This window comes from Apostichopus japonicus, chromosome 9 (genome assembly GCF_037975245.1).
Source record: "Apostichopus japonicus isolate 1M-3 chromosome 9, ASM3797524v1, whole genome shotgun sequence".
NCBI lineage: Eukaryota > Metazoa > Echinodermata > Holothuroidea > Aspidochirotida > Stichopodidae > Apostichopus > Apostichopus japonicus.
The window spans coordinates 200,122-217,431 of record NC_092569.1 but is presented as its reverse complement, the minus strand read 5'-3'; the positions used below and the strand labels follow the sequence as shown (position 1 = coordinate 217,431).

Sequence of the window (17,310 nt, the reverse complement as noted above, 5' to 3'; positions counted from 1 at the left end):
AATTGACATAATTTCTTGTTAGAGGAAATGAATCCAATGTACTAATTATCAGTATCCATTCGCGAATTTCAAAGATGATTCGTTTCAATACTTATGCACCGGGATCTAAAAAGTTTAAGATTGAAACTGAAGAAAAAACTGTAGGAATATTTATTCCAGAGTTATACAGAACCTGCAAATTCTTCGAATGCATGAATATATTGCTAACATAACTAGTAAATTGATAATAAATGTAATGCCTGCCAACGAAACGCATGCATGTTTTAGTCAAAACAGACTAACTTACTAAGCATATCAGTTCTCTCAGTCTATCTGGAGAAGGGCTCCCTGCGTATAATATTTTCCAACATCAGTCTGCTACAAAGATAAACGCACGATTGACTCACCATTCGACGAGGTAAAATTAATTTTCATAAAATCTGACTGCATATGAAGCGGCTAATCTTGACTTCTTTGCGGTTATTTGCATAGCATTAAGGAACTCCTTTTAATGCATTTGAAGAGATTACGGGCGAATTTCCTTTTACAGAGATCAAACATAATCGGAAGCTCTTGTGGCAGAGAGAGAGTCAATAGAAATACGCTGCAGGAATCTTTGAGGCATAAAATGGATCAACGGTGGCGGGGAAAATTAAAATAGAGTAACAAATAAAAACGACGAGAAGGAAACGCTGTTGGGCATTACATCAATGTTGACTTTCATGGTCGATGGGTGTTTCTATGGAGCGCCGAAGGTTTTGGATTTATCAGTTAAATTAACCGAGTGATTGGGTTTTGTTTGTAGAGTTTAGTCCATTGGGAAATGAATGAATTCGGTCCGTTATTACTATTCAAATTAAAGTATTTCATATGATGTATGTCACTTTAATTTCGTATTATAACCATCATTGCCTTTGCAATAGGCCTACATACTGAATGCTAAATTATCTACTTTGCTTGAGTGTGTGATTAATGTATAGTGATTAATGTATGGTATTATTATTATTATATACATATATATATATATATATATATATATATATATATATATATATATATATATATATATATATATACATATATATATATATATATATATACATATATATATATATATATATACATATATATATATACATATATATATATATACATATATATATATATATAAATATATATATAATCAATATATTAATATACTTTATTTTATGTATATGAAATTGTAATGAGTTGAAAACAAGTACGGTGAAAACCTTCCAGCTTCCGCCGGGATTCGAACCCGGGCCTCGAACTGTATATGCGGACACCCTAACCCTAAGTAGGCAATGGACGCTGATTGTATGTCCAGAGGTTCGAAACCAGTAAGGAATGTCGTCATTCCACTGTAGGCTTAGATATTACCAACTGATATATGGATCACCTCAATAGTTAACCCCGTAATATATTTGTTAATACATCGTTTACAATGGAATAACTTTAACGTGAAATGCATACAATAGCCATTGGAATATGCTTATGAACTAACAAAACTCCATTTTATAATCCATACGTGGTCCCATCGGCCATAAGGAGGGGAAGGTAAAGGGGGTTAAGTGAACGTACAAATTCGTTCCGTAAAATGCAGTGCCCATTGCAACCAATGTTTGTTTAATAAAGGGTGTTTCAACAAAGATAAATATTAATTTTTAGCCCTTAATGTGTGTATTCAATGCAAACAATAGAGTCTGGCGGTTACTCTGATATTTTGCCGCCTTGTGCTTACAGAGTAATTAAGAATCGTTCATTAAGATCCTCTCGTGAGTAGAACAAACATAGGAATACAACTCCTGTATTTAGCCTGTTATATCGTACGATATAGTTCATTATAACAAGTCTATTTTATTACCCTCGTAAGAGCGTTGCATGCACCTTCTGTTGGTATAGGCGGCTGTAGGCCAACGTGTATCTTTGCATAACTATAAAGGTACATACATATCTAATAAGAGGAAAGATCAATCTGTCCAGATGGGACCCAACATATATAGGCCTTAGCCATCTAATACGATATGGTGCAACTAAGTAATACTATTTGGTATAGCCAAATTAGCATTTGATGACTATTGTAATAAAACCACCCTGATACTTGTATGCAAAGTAGACGAGATCATTATAATTGCACCTGTTATGGAAGAATTGTAAGTTCGTCCATAGGCTGATTTAAAAGAATTACTGACCTTATATGGCAGTAATGACAATAAGTTAAACAGAGTATGGTGGCGGGGAGACAGCAGGGGTGGAATGACAGTTCTTAGGAGTGATCACGGGGTCTCCGTCACCCTTTTCTTGCTGGCTATACCCGTGTTGGAGTGGGCGCAATGACTGTGGACCTTATATATATATTTACACACAAACATACACACACATATATAGATATATATGTATATATATATATATATATATGTGTGTGTGTGTGTGGGTGTGTGTGTAAATGGGAAATGGTATGGTAATTCTACTGCCGAAATCTAACCAAGCTTACGTTCAAGATTTGCACGTCTGTAACCATGCACACATCCCATTTAAAGTTTAAACTTTCGATCGACCTTGTAACTTGTAATCATTACGAAGCTAATCAGCGCAAACATGTCGAGACTCTTCAAAGCAAATTAATTTGTCTATACAATGATAATGAAACAATGCATATTTAAGATTAACGGTATGTAATTGTATTTGATTGTTTTTAATTAGGAAGTTCAATGTATGTAGGGCATGCCCTTGTCATTTTGCTTATAGCAACCATTGTTTTCTAGCTTTCGGGATACACCTACTACAAGCATTAAGAGCACCAGGAGGAAAGGGAAGGATGGGGGGGGGGGGGGTAAATGAGAAGAGGAATGTACAGCACGGAATTTATTGAGACTGCAAAATGAAACTAAACGAATAAAGGTACAAGGTAGAATCACCGCACGACTTACATGTTGTGCATTTCTATTTCCAACTTACCATACAAAACGAAGTTGACATTTTAACGAGATGACTAAACAAGAGTGGATAGCTTCCTCAATGCTTAAAAAAATCTATAGTGATAATGGAAACATATCTACGCCTCAGGTTTCTACCAAAGTTGCTTTCCTAACCCCATATACCAATTTTAGTAAAATAATTGTGCTAATAATCTATAGTTAGAAGATCAATTTATGCTAAATCATATATATTGCCTTACGCCCCAATTCAGTGTCTGGTTCTCATATAGTATAGTGAGTTGATAAAACGTGTGTAAGCTATTACTATACGTTACTTTGCCGTCATTAGGAGGGAGAAGAGTACTGGGGGGGGGGGGGGTGGGCGAATGGGGTTTGCATAATGTTATATGATAGCATCATTAACGGCACTGTAATGATACACATATATACATATATACATATGTGCCTCACTAACCCCTCCCCGATGATACCCTAACCAAGTTTCTTGTAAAACTTGTTTTTGTTTTAAGCTTTCAATTTGTATTTTTTTTTCTCAATTAATGATTACCATTTAATTGAATATCGGTAATAGGGTCCCTATTTGAGTATGAGAGTGTGTGTGATGTTATTTAACGTACTACAACACGTACGAATAGGCCTATTCTCAGCTTGACGATGTGCCATACCGTTACACTTTGACCTGACCAAATCTAAGAATTTTATCTAATTATCATATCTTGCCACGCGAAATTGACCAAAGTTCAAAATTAATAGAAAGAACAAACGAAGTGCGATTAGCCAATCAAAAGCCGAGATAATTAAAAGATTAATGGATCACATTTATTTGTCTTCGAGGTCTCTTCCACAGATGCCGCGGCGGGAGGAACCACAGATATTGTCTTTTTCTCTTTTAATTACGCACACGTCACTATTTATACTCGGTCGAGTATAATCGCGCTAAATACCGCCTCTGCGATACCTCTACACATTTCTGCAGGGTACACACGGGCGAGCCATGAAGTATATTCAGGGCAACTCATTCATTGGTCAAGCTTACAGTGTGCCATCACAGATACATCGCGTATCTATGGAAGCTTAAAAGTGCCACCAACATAAGAAAAATTTTGCCCATGAGTTGACATTTTTCAGTAAATTGTTTCGATAACAAGACAATATCTTATCAAAAATCAGGAAAATGTTGGATTGCTCAGTTGCTTTAACTGAGCAATTGGATAATTTTCTGCAAAATGTTTAATTGACAACTTATCGTATCTCGTCAATTCAACATTTGTCTGATTTTTGATAAGATATGATCTTGTTATCTAAACAATTTACTGAAAAATGTTGACTTATTGAGGCAAAGTCTTCTTATGTTGATGGCACTTTAAAGCTTCCGTATGCATGCGCACTACAATTGGTATTGACCGTGAGCAGTCATGTGCGGGATTCCCAACTTCGTATAGCCACGCAAATAGACTAGGTTATCCCCTCCGTATGCCACGCAGTAATCGGTTGGAATATTACCCACAAAATAAGAAATTCTTGGAGAGTTTTTTACGAGACAAGTAAATTTCGAAACAAAAATGTACGCTGAAGAGAAGATAACAGAAGGAGAAGAAGGCGAGAAAAAGGCAAGAAAATGCTGCTCAGCGGATCAACTTAGATGCGTGGACAATTGGTTTAGTAGTACTTTTCACGATATTGGCACTTTTGTGTACAGACACAGAAGGAAAGTTCTCGTGCTATCTATTTGTATAAATGTAATATTGACATCTGGATTATTATTTTTCGATATAAATGAAGATTTGGAATATTTATTCACGCCACTCGGAACGCCTGGGATCAAAGACAAAGCTGCCTTGGAGGAAAGGTTTCTGATTGGCGATGAAGGAGTTGAATTTATTCCCGATAGGATTCTCTCTTCTTACCTAAAACATGGCGAAACTATTATTTTGCCTAAAAATGGAACGAGTATATTAAAACCGGAAGTGTTAAAAGAAGTTCTATCAATTCACGAGAAAATGTTAACGTTTGAATTCGAAGTGGACCTTAACGGTACTGCTACCAACTGGACGTATCAAGATTTGTGTATGAGGTGGTTGAATCAGTGCGTTGGTAACGAACTTTTTACCATGCTACATCAACATATTCATCTCGGTGGGCCAGTACCACCGTTAACATATCCATCAATTTCGCTCCCTAATGGTCAAGAATTGTTCATTGCTCATCAATTATTAGGAATCAAAATGGATAACCAAAGTTATTTCCTGGAGAACAAAGATGCACCTAAACCGCCCAAAATTCCAATCCAAAGTGCCGAGGGGACTTACATGTACTACTTTGTGGCGACTGGGTCACCTGAAAGGGAAGATATTGCATTGAAGTGGGAACAAACTGCTGAAAAACATCTACGTGAAATGCAAACTCAAGCTAAACATGTTGAAATATATTTTGCCTTCTCATATAGCTTAGCTGAAGAAATAAACGAAGCGAGCACAAGGGTTATACCGAGATTTGTGGCTACCTTTAGCATGTTAGCGTTGTTCGCTGTAATTTCCTTGGTTACGACGGACTGGGTTGTGAGCAGACCTATTCTCGGGCTAATGGGGGTTATATCGGCTGGGTTTGCCATTATGTCTGCAGTTGGTCTACTTGCTTTTTGTAGCATTCAATTTAATGAAATCGTCGCCATGATGCCTTTCCTTGTCATAGGTAAGTTAATATGTAACAAGGTTTAACATAGTATTCAATAGTATTTTAGTTAGCCTATGGTACGTAGTATCTACGTTATATACTTTAGGCCCACGCGGACATTGTGGAATACTATTAAAAACGGCAATAAGAAGGCTGACATCGAAAGCGCGGCTACTCTGAGCATGGAGCTATCTGTTTATAGCTCCATGGTCTGATTTGCCGAAGGCTACGATTTCCTCTTGGTCGCGAAATATTCTAGCTTCGCCCGAGGCACCAACTGCGCCGCCGCCTGCACTGAGTCGGTAGCAATTTATACCTCCGTCCATCCGTCCGTCCCGAGGGTGACAGTAGAATGTCGAAAAAGAACGATGACAACTGCAAACATTCCCCCAAAATAGTTTCTTTAGTAGGGAATCTTCTCTACGAAGGTTAACTTTTCGGGTGGATTTAAAACTTATTTTAATTATGGTATGGTAACTATACAAATATATCGTAAGTTTTGTGCATAATCGTATTGTGACATGCAGATGATGTCACATCCATGGTGAGACTGAGGTCTGAGGAAAATTAAAATACTAAAATATAAAATTGTACATCATTTCACGAGGCGGGTGTGGGGGGGGGGGACGGGGGGGGACTCCCCTCCCCCCAAAAAATTAGGCATTCAAAATTCGGGCAAAAGATGTTACAAAACTCGGGCAGCCTCTGGACAAAACATGAAATTCAATTTAAAATAGTAGGGAATCTTCTCTACGAAGGTTAACTTTTCGGGTGGATTTAAAACTTATTTTAATTATGGTATGGTAACTATACAAATATATCGTAAGTTTTGTGCATAATCGTATTGTGACATGCAGATGATGTCACATCCATGGTGAGACTGAGGTCTGAGGAAAATTAAAATACTAAAATATAAAATTGTACATCATTTCACGAGGCGGGTGTGGGGGGGGGGGACGGGGGGGGACTCCCCTCCCCCCAAAAAATTAGGCATTCAAAATTCGGGCAAAAGATGTTACAAAACTCGGGCAGCCTCTGGACAAAACATGAAATTCAATTTAAAATTGCCCGATTTATGCCCAACTTTCCCGATTCTTGCCCAAACCATTACCGATACTTCACCAAATCGTTCACAATTCTTGCCGGAATCGTTCCCCATTCTTGCCCGAATCGTCAACGTATCTTGCCTGAATATTTCGACACACAATGAGAAATACCCTCAGACCCCCTCCCCCAGGACTGCAACCCATTCACGATGTGACAAAGGAATGTTTCATGCGGCTGGTGTAGTAAGTTTCGAAAATTCGGGAAGGTTTCAAAATTCGGGCAAAACTTTCTGCCCGACCCCACCCCCAAATTGGGACAGTCCCGTACGACTATGAGTCCACGTTGCATATTAAATAGGATATCAACAATAAACAAGCAATAAACACCTGTAAACACGTTAGATTCTATATGACCTACGTTTTGTGCTTATCGTAAAAGAACCCGCATTACATATCTTTGTAGTTCATTACGACAGAACATTTCCTATAAATGTCATATGTGTAACCCCAGTCCCCCTCCCCATATTCCCACCCCTCCCCCTCCCACCTCGTCCACCTCTTCTCCCATCCTCATATATGTGAATCTGTTTTTTGAGGTGAAGCTGAAGGTTTATTGGGGTACTTTATGCCCCCCCCCCCACACCCCGCCTGTAGGCCTACCTGATGTGCTAGGTATCAAACCTACTTTCGTGTATACAACACTAGCGCAAAGTTTAATCCGTGTTCGTTGCAATTGGTCACGATACTGTTCTCTTTTATTCTATTTTCCAACTATACTATCCTTTTTATTCCTATACAAAAATAATTGGAAAAAGCTACTATTGATTGTCAAGAGCTAGAGTTAATCTCAACACGTACGTGGTATTATTCTACTGCACCAGATGTTTTTGAAAATATTTTTAACGGCTTTTATTGAAACTCTTTGTTTTTCATTTTAAGGTTAACGCGGGGATTGTTCAAGTCTGGTATACGCTGTTTAGTATTGTTCTGATGAGTGTGTTGTAATTGTGTTTGCGAGCGAATAGTTTGTTGACCCAGGGAGCTGTTCCACTACAACTCCCTACCTAGACAAAGCGAGCAGATACTATATGGTAGGTCTATACATGCATAGCATTATACGCTGTGTATCTATTTAGCCCTATTCATATATATATATATATATATATATATAATATATATATATATATAAATATAATTATAGATGCCATAACGTATGAATATTAGTGATGAGTTTGCTGTTGAAGTGCGTGTTGCTATTCATGTGAACTCATCTGCATATGTCACTCCATAAACAATGGGCGTTCAACCCTTGTGAACTTTTTGGTGTTACTGTGGGACTTACATAGCTCCTATACCTGACATTTGTAGGCGAGAAATGTAGTTTATAGTTTATGAAGGGAAACAAGCAAAGAATATAGCTAAGCATTGCGGATTGTTTCACGCGAACGCAACAGTTTTGCGTCTACCAAAGTTTTACAGTGAAATGTATTCATTGTTTACAAACGGCAACACCAGAACTACTCAAGTCAAATGGCTTCGCCACAAATATCAACATAGCCTATAAATATAGCGAGATGTTTGAATGTTAAATAGGCGGAATCATAGTTGAAAAGGGTTTTGCATGCAATGTGATCATGGCAAAGATATATAGGTCTAACTTGACATGTTATTGGAGACTATACATAAACGTCCACACAGTGTAGTCACATCAGTGGACACAATGAAATACTTCATTACAACATTTTGTTCGGAACTTGACTAAGATCACCTTGGTACCATACATGACTGGATACGACTGACTACAAACTTATCTATAAACATATTCCATTCGGGGGCTTTCAAGTTATTTCTACTCCGGTCATAGAAGATATGAAGACATTGGTTAACTTCTTAACAGAAGTAACCAGTGAATCCTAACACCCCCGTCTCACCGTATCCTAACCCTATGTCCACCTCTATCTAGGTTCTATCAAAATAAAGAGAAAGGTAAATATCTCGGCATTGGTCGCATGATAGTTGACACTGTTACAGAATTTTGTTGTAGTGAAAAGTGTAGTTTTGCTGAAAACATTCCAATAATTGAAATGATAGTGTTGTTTTAGAGTGAAATTTGTTTTCTCCTCAATTCTAAGTCACGTTCGTACAGTGCCATTCAAGTCACCCCACCCCACCCCACCCCACCCACCCCACCCCACCCCTCCCCAAGATTTAACAGATTTAAATCCAAACGTTTGCTTCAAGACCACATGTAAAGAAACGTCACTTGTTATATACCATCTATACACGATACGGAATCATAATCACACGTTATATAGTTGCATTGTGTACTGATTTAGCCTCAAAACGCAATGATTCGCAAGCTTTAATTAAAGAACGAATTTCGGCCTCACAGTGTTACTGAATGAGTTTAAAACAGCTGCTACTTTGCTGTTTGACCTACGATAAGGTCAAAGGCTAATGTCCATCTTTAATTAAATATTTGTCAGATTGCTCATCTGTTGTTTTATTCAGAGAAGGACTTGACCATAAAAGTTAGAAGATGACTTTCATATATACATATGTCAGTTTTCGTAAGAAAGACAAAAACAAATTCAAAAGTTGAAAGAAATACGGCTAAACAAACTCAAATATCTCTACATAAATATTTGAACGTGCGATAACATTGTAATTAAACTTTTTGCTTGTACGTAAATTATCATCAACGAACTTCAAGATCATTTTGAATGATACCGTTGAATAACTTAAAAGGATAGCAAGGGTGAAAATGTCTCTATGGCTGATGTATATAGGAACATTTGTTTGTATACACTTCATATGATCATTTTTGAGATAAGATATGCATTTCAAGTTGACATGTTTTGTAACAAAGTGGATTTGAAGCAAACAGGGGTGATGTCACAGATGCATGCACTCTGACAAAATTGTTTTATGGTTTTCTTAAAAATGTACATCTATTTTTATTCTTCAACTTGGGATGCATTATCATAATGAATGTAATATAGACCTATGCACACTATACATTCATTGGGTATTGATTAACTAAATTCACATATCTATAGGTAAAAAACAAATCCAGTCCAAGATCCACACAGAAAAGTGAGAAAATGAACAAATTGCTGCCAGTGTCACGTGTAGCTCTAACAGTATACAGATGTTTGCTTCAAGTTCACTGCATGTGCTTATTGTACAAACTATGACAATCGATATCCCAAAGACATTATGTATGGGAATTGTATTAATATGCAAATTACACCAAGATGCTTAATATTTGTTCTTTCTTCATTAGTCAATCAAACTTACATCTGGACTATACTCGTTATGCTTAGTTCCGTCAAGTGACGTACGCCAGTGTTTAGCCAACAATCCATGTAATACATAATACGATATAACATTCCGTGGTACTTTTTAGGAAAAGTCACCACGAAAAAACCAAACAACGAACCAACTGATCCGCTCTCAAGCCCATTCCCCTTGCATGGAGATTGTGACAATCGTTAGGTGTGTATCACGATTCCTCTAGAAGGGGAACATAATGCTGCACATACCGTAATTACAAACCATATCTCACTGCAGTCGTGTTCTCGCAGTTCAAATTGTTTAAGATATTACTGCATATCTGTCTTACACATCCCATCTATATTGTATAACTCTAACAGTGTATTTACAGTATTATAGCATAGGCCTATGTTGGATATTGCTCTGCAACTAATAGTTAACGCCCTGTCACAACGACTAAGGCTGAAACAGTTGGTTGTGTTTACAAGCTAAGTTTTTTCTCATCCGAACATATCGACGCAACATTCATGAAGTGTATGTTATATAAAGTAGTGTTTTGATGGGGCGGACTGACCGCTCGGACAATCTGGCAGTGCCCGATGGCTCAGAGCTATAGCATACATTATAGCCTTCCAATCAAACCCATATTAAGTTTTGTTCCAATATTCTAAAAGCGTGATGTAATCGCAAGCGGGTACAACTGTCAATAAAATCTCTTCAAACAAAGCCAAAAATATAATTGATATATTTGTGTTGTTATTTTTCTTTACATTCAAGCATGTCGAGTACCGTATGCGTGTACATTTAATCAATTCACTTGTCCTGGTGGATGTTCTGCTCAATGGATGTTTTGTGTTTGTACTGACATTTTAAATTACAATTAAAATTGATCTTTAGAAATTCAGCTGTATGTCTATCTGTCTGTTTTAAATTTGTCTTAACTCTGTTTACTTGGCAGCTAGCCTCTGAAGAAGATCCCGCCAAGGTCGAAACGTCCTGCCCCTCTCACATTAATATATTTACCTACACAGGCTTCTTGCAACAGATCAGCAGTTTGCTAACAGTTTTTATCTTTATTTGATTTAGTAACTGTGTTCAGAAATGGGTTAAACCTTGGTCTTTTTGTATTGTTGGCGTTGCGCATGATATGGTGTGGGGTCGGGGGGGGGGGCTGGAGTTAAGGACGAAATTATTTAATTCGTTCGTGAGTCCCACTAATTATGTGTTGCATTGAGGTTGTCAAAGTTTCGAAACGAATTCGAAAACTTAGCTCTGAACTTCTGTATACGACTTCCTTGACATAGACACATAGGCCTATAGACAATATTCGATGTGCATATATTTCGGCCTAGCCTAAGTAAAACGCTCTCTGGCAGTCTTAACTGATATAGTTTGTTGTCATGGAGTAAATACCCTGTATATTCATACCAAGGGCGTAGGAACCGGGGGGGCTGGGGGGCGCCAGCCCCCCCAGTGAAAAATATGGGGGGCGGAAGTATCATTCCGCCCCCCCGCTCAGCAAGTCAGAAAACCCCTTTTTCATTTCCAAATCAGAAAAAAATCTCATTTGGAGCACCAAATTGCATCTAAGGCCAGGTGAAAATGCAAAATTATTTACAAAATGGAGTGGGTGTTGAAGTGTGCTATATTGCACCAAATTGCATCTGAGGCCACATGGAAATGCAAAAAAAATCCAAAGGGGAGGGGGACACCCCCTCCCCTTAGACCCCTCCCCCAGGCCGGTCATCAGTCTTCAGCCCCCCACTCAAAAGTACCTTCCTACGCCACTGATTCATACTGAAAGAAAGTGACAAATCTTAATGCATTTGTAAACAAACATGTAAGCAGGTACATTAGCGCATGCGCGTAAGTAGCTTCGAACCAAACGGCGCGATTTGTCTGAAAGTTACCAAAATGGAGACATAATCCTTGCTTAAATGAAATCCGCTATTATGTGAATGTAGTCTAATCTCTATCTTCCAGTACCGCGTGAAAAACAGAACGATGTGTATGTGTGTGTTTATAAAGGAATTCAACATGATAAATGATGGGCTTAGTTCTTCGAACTGTTATGTTTTAAAGGTTTAGTAACAAAATGTATTATGTGGCATGCAGCTTTGCATTATGTAATCTATTCGGTGAACGAAAGTTAACGTTAATTTCCAAATAGTTCGAGGGTTAAGTGACTCGAACAAGTTTATATTGTTTTCCCCATAGAGGAATTCCATGCGTCAGTAACTAAGACTAAAGTAAAAAAATAGTTTGTTTATAAAGGAATTCGTCACAAGTCCTTTATAACAGGGATGTGGGCTTGACATGGCCGAGCCTATGTGACCAGGTAGCAAAATGAGCAGTTGATTTAATCGATCAATCGGAAATGAGTGCTCTTTAAATTACACCAGGGAGTTTTTGTGTAAACAACTTTCGGAGTATATATAGATTCAATTTTCCACCCATTTTCCATGTGAAAATAATGTAAAAATATGGTCGCTATGCCAATAGTAAAAATACTTATACACTGAAGGTAACTGATTTCGCTTAGTTCTTCATTATATTTCTACTTTGGAAGTAAAAGATTCAGTTCTGATGAGTCCTTTTCTGTTTATATTTATCATTATTCTCGTGGATACGTTTCTTTCTATGATTACTACAACATTTCTTTTCTTTCAACCTCTCTGTAGGTGTTGGTGTCGATGATATGTTCATCATGGTAGCAGCCTGGCGAAAGAATAGTCTTTATATTCCTGTCGAGGACCGTATGGGTAGGACCTATTCAGAAGCAGCAGTCTCTATTACCATCACCAACCTAACAGATATCCTCGCCTTCTTAGTTGGGTCGTCTACCCCGATTCCAGCCGTTCGAATGTTTTGCATATATGCAGGTGTCGCCATGTTTTTCGCTTACTTTTATCAGATAACATTTTTTGGAGCTTGTCTAGCTCTAACTGGAGAAAGAGAGGAACAAAACCGACATTGTTTAACTTTTCAAAAAGTCAAACCAAAGGATGAAGCCCCGAATAGTCTTTACAGAATATTTTGTGCTGGCGGTGTACCACGTGACCATAAACATAGACTTCGTCACAAGGGTGGATATGTTAAACACCCACTAGTTACCTTTTTTACTGACTATTACGGTCCGTTCGTTGGCAAATGGCCTACAAAAGTGTTTGCTATTTTCCTTTTAATCGTGTGCTTAAGTGGATCTATCTATGGTTGTTTGAATGTTAATGAAGGCTTGAGACTCCATAACTTGGCCCCGGATCAATCAAGCCCTTGGTTATTTTACAATGTTCGCGATCAGTATTTAACTACTTTTTGTGCACCGATTAATGTCGCCTTCACCGATGATTTGGAGTACTGGGACTTCGAGGTGCAAGCTACCATTGAAGATGCAACAAGGCATATAGAAGCGTCCTACTTTTCATACGGAAGCTTGTACACGACATCATGGATACGTTCCTATGTGTGGTATCTATCGGAATCTGGTAGATTAAGTAATGGTCCATTGCCAAAAGAAGACTTCTTGCAAATATTATCCGATGAATTTTTGGAAGATTTTAGATTCCGACATTTTCAATTAGATATAGTATTTAATAAGACCACAGACGGAGAAATAATGGGCATTGAAACCTCACGAATAATGATGCCTACCCATGGCGCCGAAAATGCCATTGGTGAAAAAGATTTAATGATGGATTTTCGCAGTAGAGCTGAACAAACCAGTATAAGTATTATTGTGTTTGCGCCAATGTTTCTTGTATATGATTCATATGTGGGATTAATTTCTTACACTTTGCAGACTATATCCATAGCATTGATGAGTATGTTCATCGTTGCCATAGTAATGATTCCTCATCCGATCTGCGCAGTCTCAGTTACACTCTGCGCTGTTTCAATCGATGCCGCTGTCTTAGGTTACATGAGTTTATGGGGAGTAACGTTAGACATCGTATCTGTCATTAATATCCTGCTTTGCATCGGGTTTAGTGTTGACTTTTCTGCACATATAACTTACGCGTACGTATCTTCCACGCAAAAGGACCCAACCAAAAGGGCTGTTGAAGCATTACGTCATTTAGGTGCACCAATCTTTCAAAGCGCACTATCGTCAATGATAGCGATAGCTCCACTGTCAACAGCAAATGTATACATATTTCGAACCTTTTTCAAGACTTTGTTCCTTGTCATGGCAATTGGCGCCCTCCATGGACTTCTATTCTTACCCGTTATACTCTCTTTACTTGGAAGATTCATTCCAGTTGGTGAAAAAAGAAATACTGGACCTGTTAGCGTCAGTAATAAGTCAACGAAAAGTTACAGTAATATATTACCAGTTAAAGAGAAGGAAGTGTTAGAAAGTCTTGTAACATCACTGTAGAGGCTACATGTAGTACTGAGCCACACAACAGGAATCGATAAACGTGTATGAGTAGGCTATAAAACAGCGATTTGCCAAAGTTTCAGAGATTTGAATATCTCTTACCATATCAAGAGATACAAAATACAACTTGGGGGAAAACATATTTTAAATATCCTCGTTATCACTTGTTCGATGACATATCGCATAATATCATGATATTAATATTCTCAATACCTTTGACTTCAACAGTATTGCCATTATGCCCGTAACTAGGCTGGGATATTTAAGACGGCGTTCCCCCTTGCATACTACTGAAGTCCCCCGGCCAAAACCAAGCTATATAGTTACGTCCCCCCAATGTTTTATCTCTAACGATGGTACAGGTGCAGGACACAAATTATGTGCCCCTCCTTAAATTGCGGTTCCCCTTTCCCATCTCAAGACAGAAACATCGGCTACGGGTCTACAGGTGATTGCCTTCACATTGTCTTTGTGCAAACATCGTATCAGGGTGCTGCCACATGTTCATTGCTTGATGTCATGCTAAGAACTTCAATATTTTGGATTCAGTATTTGCGACACCCATCACTATCACAGGAAATAGACAGTGTAACAAATAAAGAAAAAAAAACGATAAACAAAAGTCGAGGGTGTGTGGCTCGATGATGCATCATGTAGACTTTATCTAGTCTTCAGTGTTGTGTATGAAAGAACATTGAAATTTCGATACATCCGAAATGGAGTCATATTTTTCTTAGTTGTTTGGGAGGAGGGGGGGGGGGGTGGGGGGGTAGGGGAGGTCAGGGTATCACCCATCAGGTTGTTAATTTTTTAATTAGTTCGTTTTGACTTACCATTTTTCTGACATACACCCTATGTATTATTTGCACATCACTCTATTAACTAGTTTGTTATATTATATATAAACGTTAATTAAACTACAATTATGATATCTATCTGTCTGTCTGTCCCTAGCTTTCTTCTATATGTCTGTCTGTCCCTAGCTTTCTTCTATATGTCTGTCCCTAGCTGTCCCTCTATATGTCTGTCTGTCTATCTATATTCACTTACTTCAAAGCACCGAACGACTGCAGTCAGTATTCTCAGAACCACCTAGTGTCATTTCATTTACAGGACCTTGCAATCTACGGGACATTTTAGTTAGCACCTCACCAAAGGCAAACGAAACATTAAATACAGGACCATTGCCCTGTTGTACACATATCTGCAAGACGTGCTCACTTGTCGATTCCATTGATATAAACTGCCTCTCTAAAATTGTCCGCAGATTCCTTAGCAAATGCAACGTTGTATTATGTTCGAGCGTTGAAAAACAATCTTAGAATGAGAATGACTCAACATAGATCGCCTATCAAAACCAAGAATATAAGCCAATCTGTTGTGAATCACATCAACCCCCCCCCCCCCACCCACCCCCATCTCACCCCAATTACTCGATTAAGAATTTACAAGTCATTGCTACAAGCCAAAATGATTTTGGACGGACAAATTTAGACAAGGAACTTAAATACTACAGCACCATTTTGAACGACTGAATCGGATTAAAACAATCCGATACAGATGACAAAAAAATAACCGGATTTTCTCTCATAGCGTCTGCTAATCCAGCAGAAACCTGTTACAAACAAACTCAATGCATTTGACATGTTGACACTGTTCTCTTATTAAAGTAACAAAATCCAAATATTGGTTTTTTTACTTCCAATCACTCATTAAGTTATTATTTTGATGTTTCTTATTCGAGATCCAGCCTTTCTCTAAATGAAGCATAGTTGTTTTTTCCGTTATTATAATATATACACATACATCAACTGTACCAACTGTAATTGGTGGAGGTTAAAGTTCATCTGGGTCACCAGCAGTCAAACTTTGAATACCTTTTATTCTCTCATGGTAGAACTATGGATACGTTTTTATAATGTCACAGATCTTTATTCACAGAGCATGAAACACAGTCTGCTTAAACCGGATCCACTAAGATTCGAGTTCTGTGTAAACGTAATTATATCCAGGGCCTAGAGCAATGACATTCATACGAGTGTGGTGGCGTTATACATCGAGGCGACACTATCTGCACCAATGGACATTGACTACCCATGTACCCGTCCATCTTCTCTTCATCATTTGAAAGGCGTGTTTCGGGTCACTTACTACTTTATTGGATCTTTTGTCAGTATTAGCTTTATTTTAACGGCTTAACTGTTAGAAATATACAACAAAAGTGTGAAAAAGCATGTCATACCGAAGCCCGCAGTTATATACATGTAATTAACTGGTTTTACGTGAAGGTAGACGGTTGAAGCTGCACAAACAAAAATCATCATAGCACTGACATGTTATCAATTACTTAAATTCTCAACACCAGTGACTGCAAGGTAAACGGGTAGTATGAGTTCGAGGTACGAACATTATTCACGGGCTAATTTAAAAGTTATCGGGAATGAAGGTGGTTTTACCGATACGTTACTTTTCCTTTAAGACTGTTTCAATACTCGCATTTAATTGTAGCAACAGCATCATTACTCTAAGATACTCGTGTTACTCACCAGGCTGCAGATGTAAAAGCTTCATGATCATATCGGTAAAGTCTAGATGCCATAAAGGCGTGACTGGTATTGGTTTCCGTGCCCAGGCTCTTAGATGCCGTACAGGAGTGACTGGTATTGGTTTCCGTGCCCAGGCTCTTAGATGCCATACAGGCGTGACTGGTATTGGTTTCCGTGCCCAGGCTCTTAGATGCCGTAAAGGCGTGACTGGTATTGGTTTCCGTGTCCAGGCTCTTAGATGCCGTAAAGGCGTGAATGGTATTGGTTTCCGTGCCCAGGCTCTTAGATGCCGTACAGGCGTGACTGGTATTGGTTTCTGTGCCCAGGCTCTTAGATGCCGTAGAGGCGTGACTGGTATTGGTTTCCGTGCCCAGGCTCTTAGATGCCGTAAAAGGACTGGTATATTGGTTTCCGTGCCCAGGCTCTTAGATGCCGTAAAAGGACTGGTA

General features: G+C 38.4%; 2 protein-coding genes across 2 annotated transcripts in view; one reads left to right on the top strand and one right to left on the bottom strand.

Annotated features, from left to right (window-relative positions):
* LOC139973530 (carnitine O-acetyltransferase-like) overlaps positions 1 to 17,000 on the bottom strand; it is a 71,628-nt gene extending 54,628 nt beyond the window's left edge. Inside the window, exon 1 of the mRNA XM_071980272.1 lies at positions 16,862 to 17,000. The gene's annotated coding sequence lies outside the window, so the exon portion shown is untranslated. The remainder of the gene's footprint in view (positions 1 to 16,861) is intronic.
* LOC139973528 (patched domain-containing protein 3-like) lies at positions 4,092 to 15,084 on the top strand. The gene is made up of 2 exons (XM_071980264.1): positions 4,092 to 5,630; positions 12,616 to 15,084. Exons 1-2 carry the CDS (start codon positions 4,502 to 4,504, stop codon positions 14,310 to 14,312), a joined length of 2,826 nt encoding a protein of 941 aa, XP_071836365.1. The 5' UTR covers positions 4,092 to 4,501; the 3' UTR covers positions 14,313 to 15,084.
* Positions 17,001 to 17,310: the final 310 nt, after the last annotated feature.

Bases quoted from the DNA above. Each gene is read 5' to 3' on its own strand.
- LOC139973528 (XM_071980264.1), top strand. From the start codon at position 4,502: ATGTACGCTGAAGAGAAGATAACAGAAGGAGAAGAAGGCGAGAAAAAG. The intron at 5,631-12,615 runs GTAAGTTAATAT...ACCTCTCTGTAG, and splicing joins GATGCCTTTCCTTGTCATAG to GTGTTGGTGTCGATGATATG.